Source organism: Belonocnema kinseyi, chromosome 7 (genome assembly GCF_010883055.1).
Source record: "Belonocnema kinseyi isolate 2016_QV_RU_SX_M_011 chromosome 7, B_treatae_v1, whole genome shotgun sequence".
Taxonomy (NCBI): Eukaryota; Metazoa; Arthropoda; class Insecta; order Hymenoptera; family Cynipidae; genus Belonocnema; species Belonocnema kinseyi.
The window spans coordinates 94,278,370-94,296,956 of record NC_046663.1 but is presented as its reverse complement, the minus strand read 5'-3'; the positions used below and the strand labels follow the sequence as shown (position 1 = coordinate 94,296,956).

Here is an 18,587-nt window from a genome sequence, read left to right as displayed (position 1 = left end):
TATTGGAATCGGGTTTATAGTCATTAGTTTAATTTAAGTTAGTTAACAAAATTTTTGGAAGAAAAAACGACGAAAAGCGAGTTTTTTTTACTTAAAAATGCACATCTCACGTAATTTTTAATATTTTTACCTAAACATTTAGGGTTATACTCTTGAGATACTACACTTTAAGAAGAAGAAAATACTGCATTATTGATATGCTTCCAAAAAAGGGATTTATTTTACAAAATGAAAACTCTATTTTATGGTCAAATAAAACATCATATTTTTCCATATTCAAATTAATTAATTTTTATTTGAATGCGCAAAAATATTTAATACAAAATACAAAATTAGCATAAAAAACACAAACTTGAGATAACAGTTTTTCAAAGTTGTTTCAAACCTACACAGTCGCTGCACGAGGCAAGCGTTGCCATAAATTGTAGGCTATCTATAAGAGCAAGAGACTATGAAATAATGAAACAAAAAATTTATTTCACTTTAGATGATAAACGTTACGTTGAAATTGAACGAAAATCACTAATATCAAGGGCACAAATTTTGGTTGAAAATAAATTTTTGGCTCACTGACGGCACAACGGGTATTAAAGACCCCACAGTTTTAGAAGGTCTGCTTTTACCGGTGCCCAACGTATGCTGGCGTTTGCAGCTCTATACTAACCCACTTCACCTTTAGTTAGTGATGTCAATTACTAGTAAAAATCGACAAGTGGTCCATTTTCTTGAATTTAGTACGGTTAATTTTAGCTCAATAATTTGTTGGGGTATTTGTTACCCACAGTGCCAGTTAAAGGTCAAAAAAGTTTTTTTTATAAAGGTATAAGTTTTAATTTAAAAATTCAATTGCCTCATTTTACTCCATAAATAATAGCAACACATATTTTTTAAACGCCAGATGGTAATTCGAAAAAGGTGTGCCGCTTAGTACTTACAAATACATTTTTTCTCAAAATCTTAATCAGCGAGAAATTTTAGTTTGTAAGCAGCTAAATTTTGCCGATTCGGCATATCGCATATAAGTTCATTGTTCGATTAGAATTAGCATTTAACTTACTACTGATACGCATAGTTATTGAGTTTTTATTCATCTTATTATAATAATAAAACAGGCAGGATATTTAAAGAATGTTGTAGGACTTCAGAAGTAGCATTCACGCAGTATATAAAAATTATTGGAATAAACTGTTTTTTTCTTATTCGTACACAATTTTACGTAGTGTCAAGCGATCTAGAAAATCTTGAAAACCTGGAATGCTCCTTGAATTTTGTTTGAACCTTGAAAATTTGGATATTTCCTTGAAATGTTCACGAGAACCTTGAGTTAAATTTTTTCCCGGTAAAACAGTTATTTTATTGGAATGAGAAAAGTAATTTAAATCTTTTAGACTATTATGAAAGAAACATCTCGTTCAGGTGAAATCTTGCTACTGAAAAGTTTTTTTTATCAATCAAGATATAATTTTTCTTTTACTCATTGCAGAATAAATAAAGAGATTTTTAGGCATTTTTTGTAGACTTTACCAATTGTTTTATAAATTAAAATGAATAGACTTTAGTATTGTAAATAATTCCATTAGTTTTTTATTTCGTATCCGCTAATATAGAATGTTAAAGTATGTATATTTTTGTGATATTCCACTTAAAAATTATAAAAATTATTAGTTGCGAATTTCGATGTTAATTCAGTTTCAGAAGTAGAATGAGCAAGGCCGTATAATGGATTTTTCAAGGGGTTTTCCACTCAATTTTTGAGCGTACGCCAGATTACAAAACATTACTAAAAATTTCAAAATATTTCAAAGATTTAAAAATATTTAAAAAGATGTTGAACATTTTAAAAAGATTTCATGATTTTCAAAGATTTAAAAAAGGCGTGTACACCAAAAATTTTTAATATTTCACAACAATTTCACAAAGCTTTTGAAATTTTCAAACGATTTTAAAGATTTGAAAAATGGTACAGTGTACACAATATGCAGATTTAAGAAAAAATTCACAAATATTTCCAAAATTGCACAAAAATTTCATAAAGATTTCGAACATTTTCTTAAAGATTGCAAAGATTTCAAAGATTTGAAAAATGCGTGCACACCAGATTTGGAAGATTCTAAGATTTTACGGATTACAATTTTTTTTAATTATTTGAAATGAATACAAAAGATTTCAGAACGATTTCATAAAAGTTTCATAAATGTTTTAAAAGAATATAAAAATTCCAAAGAGTTAAAAAAGGGTACACAAACAAAGGTTAAAGAAAGCTTTCAAAAATATTTTAATATTTCATGCAAATTTCGAAAAGATTTTGAGTAATTTAAGAAATTTCAACAAATTCACAAAGATTTGAAAGACGACTTAAGTTCGCAAAAAAAGGTATCGTTCTGCTTTCTTGAAAAATATGTTGGCCTATAAAAAATGAAATGGCTCATTTTTTACATTAACAACAAACGGTTATTTTATTATTTGATGTAAAACAGGATACGTGGAAAACCTGAAAAAGACCTTGAATTTCGTTCTTAAGAATCTCTGGACACCCTGTTCTAGTAAAAAAAGAGTGCTGCTTGATATAAAAAACATATGTTTTGCTAGTATTTATGGAGTAAAATAAGGGAATTGAATTTTGTAATTTTTCAAATTTTCAAACTCTGGTTTTTAACGGATCTTTACGTTTTGGCATTCACAGAGTCCGAAAATAATAAAATTTTGTCGTCTGCCTGTCTGTATGTATGGTTACTTGAATGTTGTAGCCACGCTAACTTTTCAAGGATTTGTCTAATCGAGTCAGCCTTTGATACACTTCTTAAGGTTCCCAAAATTACAAAATTTAGAGGATTTTTAAAATTTGAAAAAATTTTATTTTCAAATTTTAGAAATTTTGTCAAAAGTTCTTATTGATGGGCAGAAGTCTTGCAAATTATCCAAATAAAATGTTCAATTTCGATGGGAATTAGAAAAGTTATCTACTTCTGAAAATTTTGAAAATGTATAGTAAAAAAGAAAAAAATATTTTTCTGACAGATTAGGAAATTTCATTGAAATTCTTCACTAGATATTAAAGAAACTATCTTAGTCAAATTTTGCGATTAGATAAAAATTAAAAAAGTAATATGCTTTTCAAAATTTTGAAAATCTAAAAAAAAGTTTTTAATAGGTTAAGAAATATCAATCCAAATTTCTACTAGATGTCAAAGCTTCAAACTAGATGTAAAGATTTGAGAACCTTCTTAGAAACGAATGGAAAAAAAATTTCAGTTCCAATTTATTTAAGTTATAATATTTATGCCATTTGAATAAATTTAGGCGCGCTTAAACTTAAAAGAATGTGTTCGTGCAGCGGGCATACTTTTGAAAAATAAACGTACCCGAGTTCTTTAGAGCACACAGTATTCACAAGAGCACTTTCCGAAAAAAACTCTATACCGGCCGGTATAATTACCTTCAGATTATGTGGTTAACATGTTAAATTAAATAATTCATGTGCTTAAATATTTCATGTTTAAAATTGTTTTGTCGTTTCAACTGGTGATCGTTTACAGTATCTTGTAAACTTTGCATTAATCTGCAATTATATGTTGTAGCATGCAATCGAGTAATCGATGTAAACCGAAATAAAACATAATCTTTCATTTATTTCAGATTGATGGTGGCTCACTTAGCTTTGCAGGCTGCGTTATTGGGTATTGTTTGGTGGATTACAAAAACAATTTTGTCTTCGACTTGGACCCAAACCGGCTTAATAGTACCTATCGTCTATGTTCTATTTAATCTGCTCTAATTTCCCTATGTATTATCATCAAAGATGCCTTAATGGATATAGAATATTGACGGAAAGTATAGAACTTTCACAAAGATCAACTCATATTTTTAATTTAATTTTTCTGTGGACAGAATCTACTTTTGTATGTTAAGTTAAATTCAAAGCGGTATAATATATAATATTTGAGGGAAGTTAGATAGAGGCAAGAGGAGGTCTTGCATTTAAAATATTTAAACCAAAATAAACCACAGGATTAAATCAAAGATTGATCCTTATTACCAAAATATCATTTTTATGACTGTGTTCAAAGTGAGACATGTTACAGAGGTGATGGTCAAGGATTTTTACAGGTTTGGTTCAAAGTTGCGTTTTGTAATTAAGTAAGATTTTTCAAATCGCAAACATTCCGTTATAACATTTTTTAAATTCTATAGAAGAGTAATATACGTACTACGAAAAAGGTATATTTAGGAAGTATGCTCACTAAAAGCCATTCTTTTAACTGACTGTCGAAATATTTATACGTAAAGAGGAGTTGTAAGCGTTTAATATTGTTTGTTTAATTTCTATGTTTGCCATTATTATTTATGTATGCAGCAAGGATGCTGTATTAATAAAAAAAATTATAATAAAGTGGTTTGTACTTTTGAGAAGAAAGAAATTTATCTTTTTTTAATTATCGAAGATTAGGCAAGATTTCTGCAATTTTAGTGTGCTGCATAATATTTCCATAATTTTTAGAGTTTCGTATAGCCCCGAGCAGAAATTCGGTTAGTTTCGGTCGGGTGTCCGTCGTACTTTTGACTTGCCAAAGCAAACATTTTGGCACACCAAAAGGACATAAGTGTCAAAGTTTGGAATACAGGTAAAGAACCATTCTGCAATAAGGCAGAGTGAAAATGCTAAAACTAATCAAATCGTTTGGGCCCAGAGGGAAAATTTGTTGGGTTCGCGTTAGAAAAAGGTAAAAAAAATTTGGTAGTCGGTTAATATTTGCTGTTATGCTTTTCGTTTTCAAAATTCAAAAACAATTTCCTATTCATTAAAAATTTATGGCAACATTTTTATATGTATTGTTTTCTACTGTTAAACAATGAGAGAAAAATTATAAATCAAACAAGAAATTTTTGTTTAATTCATAATTTTTTTTAATGCGAAAAAACATGTTTTTTTAGATTAACTGATATATGGAGCAGAATATGTCACGTATTCCAACCTAAAATTATTGTTTTTTTTTTTATCGGGTTAAAACTTGGCTGAATTAAAGTCCTGGTGGACTTAAATTTATTCACCAAAACCATAAGTCAGGGTGACGATTCGGCAGACGATGTAAAATTTCCGTCATTTCCCGGTAAACTAAAAGTAACATTTTCATATTTGCCGCAAAATCGCGACATTTATTTTAATTCATGACGTTTATTCTAAACAAATAAAATATGAATCTTTAACTGGAATCGTTAAATTTTCAACCAAAAAGATAAATTTTTAACTAAAAAAATGAATATTTAACTGAAAGACCATTTTTCAACAAAATACATCAATTTTTAAGGAAATACTTGAAAAAAATTAATCTTCCACTGAAATAGTTGAATTGTTAGACAAAAAATTAATCGTTAATCAAACACATGAATTTTCAATTACAACAATGGAATTTTCAATTGAAATAAGTTAAATTTTCAGCTAAAAAGTTACATTTTAAAACAAAAGTGATGAATTTTGAAATCAAATTTTTTAATATTTAAGTGGAATAGTTGAATTTTAAACCAGAAAGATGAATTTTCAAATTAAATAATAAATCATCAATTAGAATAATTAAAATTGTGACCAACAAGATTCATTTTTAAGCAATAAGATTAATTTCTGCCAACAAAGACGAAATTTCAAATAAAAAGATAATTTTACAACTAAAAATTGAATAATTAAATTTTTAATCAAAAAATAAATGTTCAACCAAAGAGATGAATTTTTAACTAAAATGATAGAATATTCAACTGGAATAATTGTAACATTTTAAGTTGAAAAAAAAATTACAACTGAAAAATAGCAGAAGAAAAAACAAGTTTTCAATAAAAACAAATCATTTTTCTAACAAAGAAATGAATTTGAAATAAAACTGATGAATCTTCAACAACCAAAAATTAATTTTTAACAAAATAGTTCGAAACGAACAGCATACTAAAATTTTCTATTAAAATTCCGAAATATTTCTTCTTTGAAATACAGTTCAACTCTGATATAACGCCCCTGCATATATCACTTTCGAGAATTGACAGCGCGCCACAGGTAGTAAAGGGAGCTGCGGGGTGTGTGCGATGGTCACACAGACGTCAACAAACAAAAGCGTTTTATCTATCGGGTTCGATCCCCACCTCCTCCAGTTTCAAAACCGGCATTATTTGCGATTTTGACTGTACTACTTTTACTCTAAAAACTGCTTGAAGTACTTTCTTTATCTAACATTTAGAAGATGGAACTTTAAAATTGTAACGAATTCTGACTTGGAAGAGGGTTTCTGTTAAATTCCTTTCTTCTAAATCCGAGTTATAACTCTTTAAAAAAATTCCCATTTCATGTAAAAAGTTCATTATTCCAAGTTCAATTATATTTCTTTACCGAAACACCCTGTCCTAAAATAAAAACGATAATTATTTTCTAAAATTACTGTTTCAAAGTCAGATAAATTAGGGGTAAGCGAATAAAACGCGATAAATCCATTTTTTGAAAAAATTGAGAACATGATTGTTTCTGTCTGTTTGGGCTATCATCGATTCGATTATCAAATTTAAGTCAGCGAAAAACATCTCATAGAGCAACTTTGCAAATGATTTTTCTTACAATGAAAAAAATTCTTTCTCATGAATTATCGATACTATATTTAAAAATGTTCAAAATCAGACTCGAGGAATGTTAAATTCTTTAAATGGTATGATAAGCTCTCTTTTCAACGTGCCACTATCAGTAAATGATATTTGAACGTGAACAAATAAGTGTATTAATATCATCTTAAAATATATTCTTAATTACATACTGCAATCAGAACTCTGGAAGCATGAGAACAACTACTAACTAGGGTCAACAAAAATAAGTACTCTTCAACAATAATAAATTAAAATTCAATTAGAATAAACTGTGATAATCTGAAGAATCTGAACTGCATAATTCATGAAATAGTGAATTACCTTTCCAGGTGCCTTTTTCACCTTCACGTTAGCGTAACTTCTTTTAGGTTTATCGGATTGAACTTTTATCATAGTGTTTTGAAGAGCTCTTTTCATGTTCTTAAAGACTGTTATAACAATTTGTTTTATAATGATTTTTTTTTAAATCAAAATAAAAACTAAAATTAATTTTTTTTAAAAAAAGCCTACTTAAATTTTTCTTTTTATATTTAAAAAATATTTTTTTATGCTCTTTACAGTCATGCAAAAGAAAAAGTGAGGTGGAAATTATTTCGTACTTAAATTGACACTATTAGACTGAAGGTACCACGTTATGATTATATAACATACATACACAAAAATTATCTCAAGATAGTTAAATGTAACCGTGAAATTATTTCCAGGCGACTTTTTCTTCAGAATGACTTTAAAGAGTGGAAAGCAGCTATTTTTCAAAAAAGAAAAAAATTTTGAAGTCGGCTTTTTAAAAAAATCCTAAAAGAAGTTACACTAACGTGAAGGTAAAAATGCACCTGAAAATGAGAAAACTTCAGGCCCCTGTATTGACAACTGGTTGATAAATGGACCCATGGTTTGGTCAATTAATATAGGTCCACCAGGACTATAATTCAGCAAAGTTTCATCCCGGCTATGTCGAACCTGAAATTCAGTAAACTTGAACTTTAAAATAAAAAAAATCAAAGTTAGGTAAAATTTTCTTTTTAACCTTCGAACGGGCGCTGGGGCGGCAATTTGGCCGTCATTTATATAAAAACCATTTTACATAGCAAAAAGCAATCACAGCGCAATGGGGCCTACAGGTGTTCTCTAGTTACAACACAAGACGACAGCGAATCGGAGGCAAGAGCTAATTCAAGGCCACGCACATTGCTGGTGGATCAGCTTCAAAATTGACAAGGTGACAAATGCCCAAGTGCGGCCAAATCGCCGCGGTGTGCCCTACCCGAGCTCATATTTTCAAATCTTATTTTCTATAGTTCTTAATATTTTTAATCTATAAAATTCGATTTCTGTGTTACTTTGATTCTATTGTCGTATTTAAGTTTTGAAAGAAAGAAATCCTGATATTGGTCGAAGTTTTTGCCGATAAGTAAACACAAGTACCCAATATTATACTTTATAAGTACAAACAAATAATAATAAACTAAATTTTTTAAATACTTCAAAAATTTCAAACATTTTAAACAGCAGTATTTTCGTAGAAAATTAATTTTTTCGGTTGAGAATTCGGTCAGATTGCATAATAGGGGCGTCACCTCAATTTTGACAGGAAAAACAATTTTTTTTTTGACAAAAAACTATTAGAATCTTTAGTTGAATGATAAATAAGTCGGTTTGATAAGGAAAACATTTAAAATCATTGTTACTCCTGTAACTATGATGTCTCATATATGGCCTATCGCGATATATCGGAATGATCATATTTAACGAGAGGTTGGAAATAAGTAGGGATTTGACCAACATTATTTTTTTTACAGATCATAGGCGTGCCTTCCCGCCCCACGAAACGTTGGAGAAGGGTAGGGGATGGCCAAGTTATTTTTGTGACCTGTCAAAGGGGTGTTTCTGGCCGTTTGGATGTTTAAACGCACCTAAACGGTGAGTTGAATATGTTCATTCTGATATCGCGACATACCCATATTTAATATATCGTAGTAACAAAAGTAACAATAATTTTAAACTTCTGTCTTGTCAAATTGCTTTATTTATCGTTCAGTTAAAGATTCTAATAGTTTGTTGCAGAAAAATACTGTTTTCCAGCAAAAAATCAGGTGATGCCCATGTTCTGCAATCGCACCGAGAATTCAACTATTTTTTAAACAAATTTATATTTTCTATTGAAAATTCAACTGTTTGGCTGAAACATCAAATTATGTTTAAATTCGTTTTTTTGTTTTTGTTTATGATTAAAATCTTGTTTCGTTGAAATATCGACTATTATATTTTTTATCAAGGGAGGGGAAAGGTTTCAGCGTAAAAAAAACACACTTTTTGAGAATTTTTTTTAAGAGTATGGATTGAGCAAATGTATTTGAACTTTTTGTACATCATTAAGTATACTTTTGGTAATATTATGTAATTTTTTTATTTGAAAATATTTAAAAACAAGCCGGTGACAGAGATTTTCCGAGAACGTCTTGGAAAAAAACAATTCGCGGTGTTCACTGTATCTCTGTCGGAAATTATCAGAAATCAAAAACCATTTAAATTTAATCAAAGTATCATCAAATCCTTCTCCCAATGTTCTCTGATTATTTTTTTTTGCATTTAAAAATTGTTGGTGGTCATCTAAAGTATAATCTGCTATTTTCCACGAAAAATTCCACCATTTTGGGAGTGGAAAACACCCTTAATGTAAAAAAAAATGTTTAACTAAACGTTGGGGGGATGTATTTTATATGTAGAAAATGTGAACCAAGTTTGAATTGAATCGGTAAAGTAGTTTTGAAATGGCAGTGAACACGGGCTTTGAAAAAGTAGTTTTGAGAAAAACGCGTTTAAAGTTTTAGAAGCCCGCAGCTGTCAGAGCTGTAGTGCTTGATGACATGAGACTAACTAGACAATAACTTAGAGAGTTTTGCTCAGATCGACTTAAAATTTTGGGAGTATATTCTTGAAATGTTTAAGAATAAGAAAAGACAAATAAAAAAATCGATTTTTTGAAAGTGCAAACCTTCCACCCCCCCTCCCCCTTAAGAAAAAATATTACTTTGTTGAAAATTAATTTTTTGGATGATTGCTGATGATTCTTCATGTTAGTTGAAAATTCATCTCTTTGCTTGCAAATGTAATTACTTCGTCAAAAATTCGTGGGAAAATTTCATAAGATTTTTTATTCTGAAAAATTAATTCTAAGATAAAATTCTAGAATTTCAAAGCATTTGAAATAATTGCTTACAATTCCGAAAAGAATATAAAGGATTGTAAGGCAACATTTTTGATATATGAACTATGTTATAAATAATATAAACCATCGTCTGCCAAACTATCTGAAGCAATTGCAAATCGACCTAATTTTATTTATTTTTACCTGAAGCCATAAATTACACAAATGTCACTATGGTTAAACATCATAAGATCAAATTCAATTCAAATCAGGCAAGTTTCTTCACTTGAAGTCGCAGAATATTTCGAAATCCGTGAGAGAATTGAGAAAAGATTAAAAATGATCAAAATGGCGGCGGTTTTTCTGAAAATATTGAAAGTCGATTTTCTCAAAGAGCTCACACTTATATTTTTTGTCATTTTTTGGTTGAGTTTGTGCTATCATAAGGAAAATACCTGATGAGTTTTATTCGGATAAAATATCTTTTATGGCTAGAATCTCTTACTCATTTATGATGCATTGCATCATTTCCGAGAGAAATAAAAAAATCAGTTCTAAAAGACCACAATTTTTGTGATCGCAAAATGATTTATCCCGCATAAAACTTAATGAATATCCTTTTAAATAAACACAAATTTGTGAAAAATATTCTTGAAAAATAAAAAAGGTAGACTTTGCCTCCTTTCACAGAAATTTCCCATATGATCCTAGTACTTCAACTTGTTCAAATTTTATGCAACTACAGTTTCCTGAAGAAATATTGAACTTTTCCTTTTTCTCGGAAATGGTACAAGATATCATAAATGATCAAATGATAAATGGTATCTGTTGTTGTTTGTCAAAATAAGACGGGTCTCAGGCATGGCTTGCCTTGAGCCTAAGCCTGGAAAATCCAAACATTAGCACACAGGTTATATGCACCATTTCTGTTACATTTGGACGCATGCCGCAACTTGACGCAACTAACGCGCTGAGAGTGCGGAACCTCGAACTGTTTGTCACGCTTGACTAAGCACGTCCTTTCTTTCGATCCCGCGGCTCCTCTCATCCCAAACTACAAATCCCATCAATTCCAGGAATATCGTAAATCGGAGGGTCTTGTGTCGGGAGTTGAATGTACATCGACATAATACCTTTACGGAACAGTTGCAGAACTCAATGTTATAAAACATTGGTGACACTTTTTATAGAACAGTTACATAACAACTGCTACAATAAAAGGTCCACTCATCATTCTGGAAAATTACGTAACTTAGTTTTAACAACGTAACAATTCTTATAATTCTTGTAAAATAGTTCTTTCAGCTGAATGTAAAAACTGTATAAATTTTAAATGTGAAAATTAAATTTTTTTAAAGGAAGAATTGAAAAAATTATTTGCTGAATATTATTAAAATAAATTTAAATAGATTTAATTAAACGGCAGTTTTAATCTGATTCGAAGGAAAATATGTTTCATAAGTCAAAGTATTTACATGTATAGATTTTCCATTGAACAACATTTCTGTATCTACTAATAAAATTCAAAAACGATACAGAACATTTCAACATTTTCTACAAAATTTCAGAATATTTTTTAGAAAAGTTTAGGAATGTATAGAATAGTGCACGATCTTACAATAATATAGATAATCTTGTAACATTATAGATAATGCGAAAACATTCAAAAACCTTCAAGAAAATTTCATTTTTAGATATCAGATATATAATGTTTCTTGGAGCTGATATCAATTTTTTAATATTGTAATATTTAATTTTGTAGATAGTATTTTTATATATTCCTCTTCGTTTTAGATTATTACCATTTTTAAACAGAATTTCTCACTAGAAATTTGCTTTCGAACACCCTGGGGCATGAATTCATTAACTAAAGAGTACGATTCTATAGTATTCAAAATTACATCGTTACTCGTAGATGAAGTACTGAAAAAAGTACGATTGGCTCAATAATGGGCTAGTAATGGTAAAAGCTTGTGTCAAAACTCAGTTTGCCAATATTGGTCAAAGCCTGGCAAAAGACAATCGCTAATAAATCTGATATTTGTTGTTGTAAATGACCGAAAACTCATTGATTCTATAAAATAAGTGCAAAATTTTCGGTTAGAGGCTCTTTGGTTCAGTTTCGTCATAGAAAATTTCACAAAAATAATACATGTTTATAAAATGTTGTCATTTTCTACATTCTTGTTCGATCGATTAAAAAAAGTATAAAAACTTCCGAACTTGCTGGGGAAAGTCGAACATTTTCAGAAATTATATACCGAATGTGGAGTCGTCGCATTTCTTTAATCTCGAATTCCATATAGAGTTTTCTGAATTATTTTCTTATTTTGTGTTCTACTTACAATGTTATGACCTGAAGCAACGCATTAGGTTATGCATTTACTGAAATTAATTATGCTTTGTTTTTAATTATCATATTTGTTAAATTTGCTCTAAAGTAAAAATAGAAACTTATAATTTATGATATTTTGATATTCAGTATTACAGAGTAGCGGCTTTTGCGTTGTTATAAATAATGAAAAAGGAATTTTCAAAAAAATAGTTACATTTAAATCCAAAGTGATGTATCTTCAACCAAAAATATAATAGTTAATTTTTCAGTTAGAAAAATAAATTTTGAAAGAAAAAGGTATATTTTGAACTGAACAGATGAATTTTTAAGCTATAAAATTCAAGTTCTACCAAACAAGATAAATTGTCGACAAAAATGGAATAGTTACATTTTCAGTTAAAGAAATAAATTTTTTTACTAAAATGATGAATATTAAAAAAATATGAATTTGTAACCAAACAGTAGAATTTTCAACCAAAAAGATTAATTTTCTACTAAAAAAGACAAATTTTTAACAAAATACTTGAATTTTCGATAAAAGAAGATCAATTTCACACCAAGCAGAGAGTATTTAAATTTCCAGCTGGAAACAGATAAAGTTTCAACTTAAAATGGAATAGTCAAATTTCCAGTAAATAATTAATATTCAGCTAAATAAAATAAATTTTTCTCGTGAAAGTTAAATTTTCAGCCAAATACATAAATTTTCATCTAAGAAAATTACATTTATATCAAGAAAGATACATTTTCGAATTTTAAACTAAATATTTTAAACTAAATATTTTAATTTTATAAGAAATTTTTAACTTAATAGTTAATTTTTCAACTAAAGAAATAAATTTTTAAACTAAAAAATGATCTAATCATCAAGAAAAAAAATTCTACCACAGAAGACAAATTTTCAATAACATTTAGGAATTTTTAACCAGAAAGTTGAATTTTAAACTTAAGAAGATAACTTTTCAACCACACATGGAATAGTTCAACTTTTACTTAAAAATGCTAATTTTCAACAAGAAAAAATTAGTTTAAAAATAATTAAATCCTAAATAACAAAAAGTAGTTTCAACTAAAATGATGGATCCTTAAACAAAACAAAATAATTGTCAACAAAATAGTTATAATTTGCACTTAAAAAAGATACAATTTCTATCAAAAGAAATGAATTAAAAAAAAAAGAAGTTTCGACCAAAGGTTTTTCTTATTCATCATCCCAAGTGAAAAAGTTATACATCATTTATATATAGTGGAGAAAACACTGAAATTTTTCGTTTGTTTCGCATGAAAAAATTCATCAAACAAATCTAAAATATCATTGTCTGATTCACTATATATGAACTATATATAACATTTTCAGGTAGGATGTACTGCTTAGCCCTGTTTTACGGTATTATTTATAGTTAAAAGTCAATTATAATTATTAGTGTATTTAGTTAAATTTATGACTTATTATGTAGGCATCAAGGATTGGTCTATAATAATGCGATATTTGTGGGTTTGTACAATTTCCCACTGGGAAGATATTCTACAATCTACGTAATCAAAATGCGGAGGTAGATAAAGGCATAAAACATTCTCCGATCAGAGAATGTTGGTCAGTCGACTCGATATAGGCTTCGAAACCTCACTCCCTGTAAGTGATCCTGAGAACGTCATTGAAGTCATTTCGACCTTCTTCTATCTTCAAATTTCTGGATTTCATTATTTTCCATCATTGAAGATTGTACTTTGAAAATCATCAGGAAAATGTGAGTATTTACAGTGTCGGGTGAATATTTTAGTGTCAAATCGTACTTTAATAAAGTGTAAAAAATGAAAATTTTGTTTAATTAAGTATAAAAAACAGATGCTAAGTAATTTGAACCGATTATAGTGGAATATATCATTCAATGAATTAATTAAAAGTAAATGTGCTTAAGACATATTAGAATTTGATCCAAGGACTTTCGTAGCTTTTGTGTATCAGAATGCACTTTCGCGCGCAATGTGTCATTCGAGTTTATAATTCACAAAGCACAGTTTGCAAATTTTGCGACAGGTATGGAAAATTAATTTAATCTTGGGTCCTGTCGAGTAATTTAACTTCCGCTTCTATGAAAAAGGACACGTTTCTTCTAAAATTAGATCAAACCTATAAGAATACCTCAGAAAGGAAAAGATACAAAATTAATAAGAAAGAATGTGGAATAGAGAATTGTGGAATAGTGAATTTCTAAAGAATATTATTAATAAATTTATATATGTTCCGTTAAAGCATATATTTCAAAATAAAAAAGCTAGAATGAAAAATGTAAAACAAAAATAAAGTATAAAATGTAATTCATAATTTATTTATTAATAAATGAAACTAATAAAGAATTGAATTAAAAATGAAATTAATGTATATAAAATATATGAATAATTTTGAATAATTTGTATCTATTCGGTGAGCTTCATTTTGTCAAAGTGTTGCGATATATAAAATTAGGAAAGTCGTTACAGTTTTACACTCATAAAATATAGCTAAGAACGTTAGTAGTTTATGCCTATTGACATTTTATTGCGATATAGTGAAGTGTTTCGAAACTTCTTTAATGATTAAATGCCTTAGATTCAAATACTTAATGAGAATTAGATGAGTCTCGGACCAATAGTTAAGGAATTCATTTTTAAAAAAGTGAACCTAGTTCGAGAAAATCATTTGACTCGATTGTTTCCTTTAAATCATAAATTTTCTGATATAAAATTTTTTAAGGATGTAAGGTAAAAGTCCCAATATTCGTCCTGGTCCCAATAATCGTGAAATTTGCTTATAATATGAATATATTATTTAAAAATATGTTTATAGTAGCAACTATAAATTAAATGCATTCACGTGAAATAAAACCAAAGAAAGTTGGCCTTCACGATTGCTGGAACTAAGATCGTGATTACTGTGATATTTACTCGGATAGCACAAAAGTTTTCCATAACATTTCAATAAACGGTTCGGAAAATTCCGTAAAATGTTCCAGGAAGTTTCCCGGAAGTAGGTAAATGTCCGCGTATTAGAGGAAGTTCTCAAAGAAGGTTCGTCAAGAATTAACTTAATTTAATTGATTAAATAAATTCCTCATGAACATTTCCCGAACCTTACTTGAGAACGTCTTCTGCACGGAGAAAAATAGATGTTAGCACAGACTATCTAGATATTAATAGGTAATATCTTAGCGATTTAACTATGGGACAGAAATCTAGATACTGAAGTAGAGCATCCGTAGATATTAAAAAGAAGATTTTAACTGACAATATCCAAGATATTAAAGGGCAGAATCTAAGATATTCAAGAAATATTGTTTAATTGTGGAAAAATTACCTGTAAAGCATGCCATTTTCTGTAAATTCAAAAGAATGTTAATATCGTAGTCCTCTGTTTTGAAAATCCGAATCCTCAAGCATTCGCCTTTTTGCATAATTATGCGATTTTTGTGTTAAACAGATAACACACTGTTCAAGGCTAATATGAAAGATGCCTGTAGCTGCGTTCTAATTTTCTTGAGAAAATTATAACATATCCAAAAACATTTTATCCATTTTCCACCAAAACTTATAGTGCAATTGATATCCGAAAAACCACAATACACACGATGAAAGCTCAAGATACAGACAAAATCTTTTGTCGCCACGCCACACGTCAGCGACCTTGCTCCGATAAAATTCAGCTTTTTTAATATCTTAGATATTAACTGTTAATATCACATATTTTATATTTTCAATATAAACAAATATTGCCCTTTAATATTTTGTATGTTGAATAGAAGGTATTAGATAGTATGCCGTAATATCTATATATTATGGTTAAATAACAAAGTTTTTAATATCTTCTTATCAATATCTATTTTTCTCCGTGTGATAAGCGGACATTTACTTACTTCCAGGAAACTTCCGGGAACATTTTTCGGAATTCTCCGAACCTACCATTGCAATGTTCTAGGAATCTTCGGGGGAACTTTTGTGTTAACCGGGTTCCTTACATGTTTATGCATTTTTATGATTTCGCTCTTTAAACATTCATTATCGAATCGAATAAAATTTTTTGCTGTTAAAAACATTTTTGGCAAATGAGTAAAATAGTAAGAAAATTACAAAAATCATCAGAATAATTATAATTGGTTAAAGGCACTTCCTTTAATTGAAAGTGTTACTATATGTGTAGTGAGGAACGTCGTTGCATTTTTACACACTTCAAAAATTGCTGAGCATGTTAGTAGTTTATTTTTATTTTATTGCATAGAAGTGTTTCGACACTTCGTCGCCGTTAGTGATAAAAAACCTTAAATTTAGGTACATAATGAGAATTAGATACTGTCTTGGGCCAATGATTAAAAACTGAATGTTAGAAAATTATTCTGATTCAAGAACAACAATTGAATCGACTGTTTTCCTTAAATCAAAAATAAATTACTTCGTTTTTAAACATTTATTATCGAATGTTGGTTAATTTAAAATAAATTTAAAATAAATTTAATTGCAGCTCAGAAAAGAATTACTGACTTGAATACATTTTTTTCAATGAATCACATGTTTCATCATGAGTAACATGAAAAATTACAAAAATCATCAGAATAATTTTACTTGATTAAAGCAATGCAATCTTGCTATATTTTAAAGCAGATTAAAACGTCTTTTCTTTTTGAAAGATCTCGAAGTACACACAAATTTAATGTCTACCAATGTGGAATGTCGCAACATTCTTTGATGATTTCCGTAAAATCAAGTTATTAATATTATTATCAACTGTAACAATAAAAATGACTCATGGCGATTATTATAATATTCATATAACATTACTGGTTTTTCGTCAAATTCGGTATTATTTTATTTCTTTACAAACTTTTATCTGTATTAAGTCAAATAAAAAGATGTATTGAAAACTGTTCAACTGAAATTAAATTGGAAATATGATTATACACCAATATACATATATCTAATCTGCCGTACAAACTAAAAAGATACATACTTAAGTCCAAGAATGTCACTCGAACTGAGAAAATCGAGAAAAACTGTCTGCCCAAAGAACTCTAATATCGAATAAAATTTTGAATAATTAAGATACACTATTTAGGTAAAAATAATGTGCTTTTTTATATTTTGCAATTAGAAATTGTGTTTACAAACAATTTTTGTTTGAAAATGGACTTGTGATTTTTTACTAGCCGCGGAAAGTCAAAAATATAAGGAAAAAACACAAGATCACATACGGTCGATGCGTTTGAATTTCCTTTGGATTTCCGATCAGAGTCCGAGTTATTTCGGAAGTCTAAAACATACGTAAAGGGCAAGCGATTCTTTTCATTCGTAAATTCGCTCTGCAATCGCTTACCTTTACAAGGCAAAAAAGACACAACGTTCTTTATGTTCTTTTTCATTTGTATGCTGATGAGGTATTACATGCCTTGTATACATTTTAGGCCACGCAAAGTGCTTTGCGTATCTTTTTATGTTGCATTTTTTAACTTTCGAATTTTCTCATTTATAAGCAATGGTTTTTTGCAATAAAAATTAATAATTAATCATTTTTATTACACAGTTAGATTGAGCTTTTTCTTACGAATCCAACGATACCATAAACTCATTTTTCATAAAAAAAAGTCATTTATGTATCTTTTTACTTAGGACGGCATTAATAATTTTTGCTGGCCATCATTTCATATATCATTTTCGCACAAGTTTTTTTTATATCTTTAGGGATCTTTAGAATAAATTTATATTGGTATATAGGTGATTTCATAACTTATCTGACTTTCGATTTTTCGGCGATTTTGACAATTCCGTGTTTAATCTCTTACATCAAATGACGAAGGCCAATCGCTTTCAACACTTTCAACTTTTATAGGTTGCTCTAAAATCGTTTGAGAAATTATGTTCAGCTAATATTTGCTTTAAGAATCGTACGTCTCATTTAAATATATATTAAAATAAAATAAAAATCTCATTGTCTATAACTTCCCACATTGATTATTTCATTATTTTTATTTTTTAAGTACTATTTTTTATTATGCAGAACAGAGGACAAATAAAATTAGAATCACAAACTCTTTTCAAATAGCCATTACATTTTTTATTTTTCAACTCATTCAAAGCTCCTTTCGACTGCTTTATATCACCAAAAGAAAAGAGGAATATAATATGCGATTCTCAGGAAATTAACTTTGCAACTGCATCAGCTCTTTCATCCACACTTACATTTTTTTGCTTAAACTTTTAGGCGCTTTTTATTCTCAAAATATTTTAATGTCATAAAAAATTTTAATTAGAAGTGACGTTGCAGTTTAAATTGATCCAATTAAACCAATTGAACAGCTTTTTCATTTGAGTCTCGAATAATTAAATAGCTAATACCTTCTGAATTCTTAAACTTTACAATGATTAATTTTAAATATACTTTTTTTCAGTTGGCATTAAAGTATTGAATTTATTATATTTGTCTTTATTTATTATTTGTTTTTATATGTCAATAGCTTTGCAAAT

The 18,587-nt window shown here is 28.7% G+C and overlaps 2 protein-coding genes across 2 annotated transcripts in view; both read left to right on the top strand.

The window, feature by feature from the left end:
• Nucleotides 1–4,380, top strand: part of LOC117176192 (putative fatty acyl-CoA reductase CG8306) — a 28,382-nt gene extending 24,002 nt beyond the window's left edge. The window contains exon 7 of the mRNA XM_033366298.1: nt 3,637–4,380. Coding sequence (XP_033222189.1) covers nt 3,637–3,775 — 139 coding nt within the window. The 3' untranslated portion in view covers nt 3,776–4,380. The remainder of the gene's footprint in view (nt 1–3,636) is intronic.
• A 9,332-nt stretch (nt 4,381–13,712) lies between these two features.
• The window catches only part of LOC117177119 (putative fatty acyl-CoA reductase CG5065), a 39,959-nt gene continuing 35,084 nt past the window's right edge, over nt 13,713–18,587 (top strand). The window contains exon 1 of the mRNA XM_033367613.1: nt 13,713–13,846. The gene's annotated coding sequence lies outside the window, so the exon portion shown is untranslated. The remainder of the gene's footprint in view (nt 13,847–18,587) is intronic.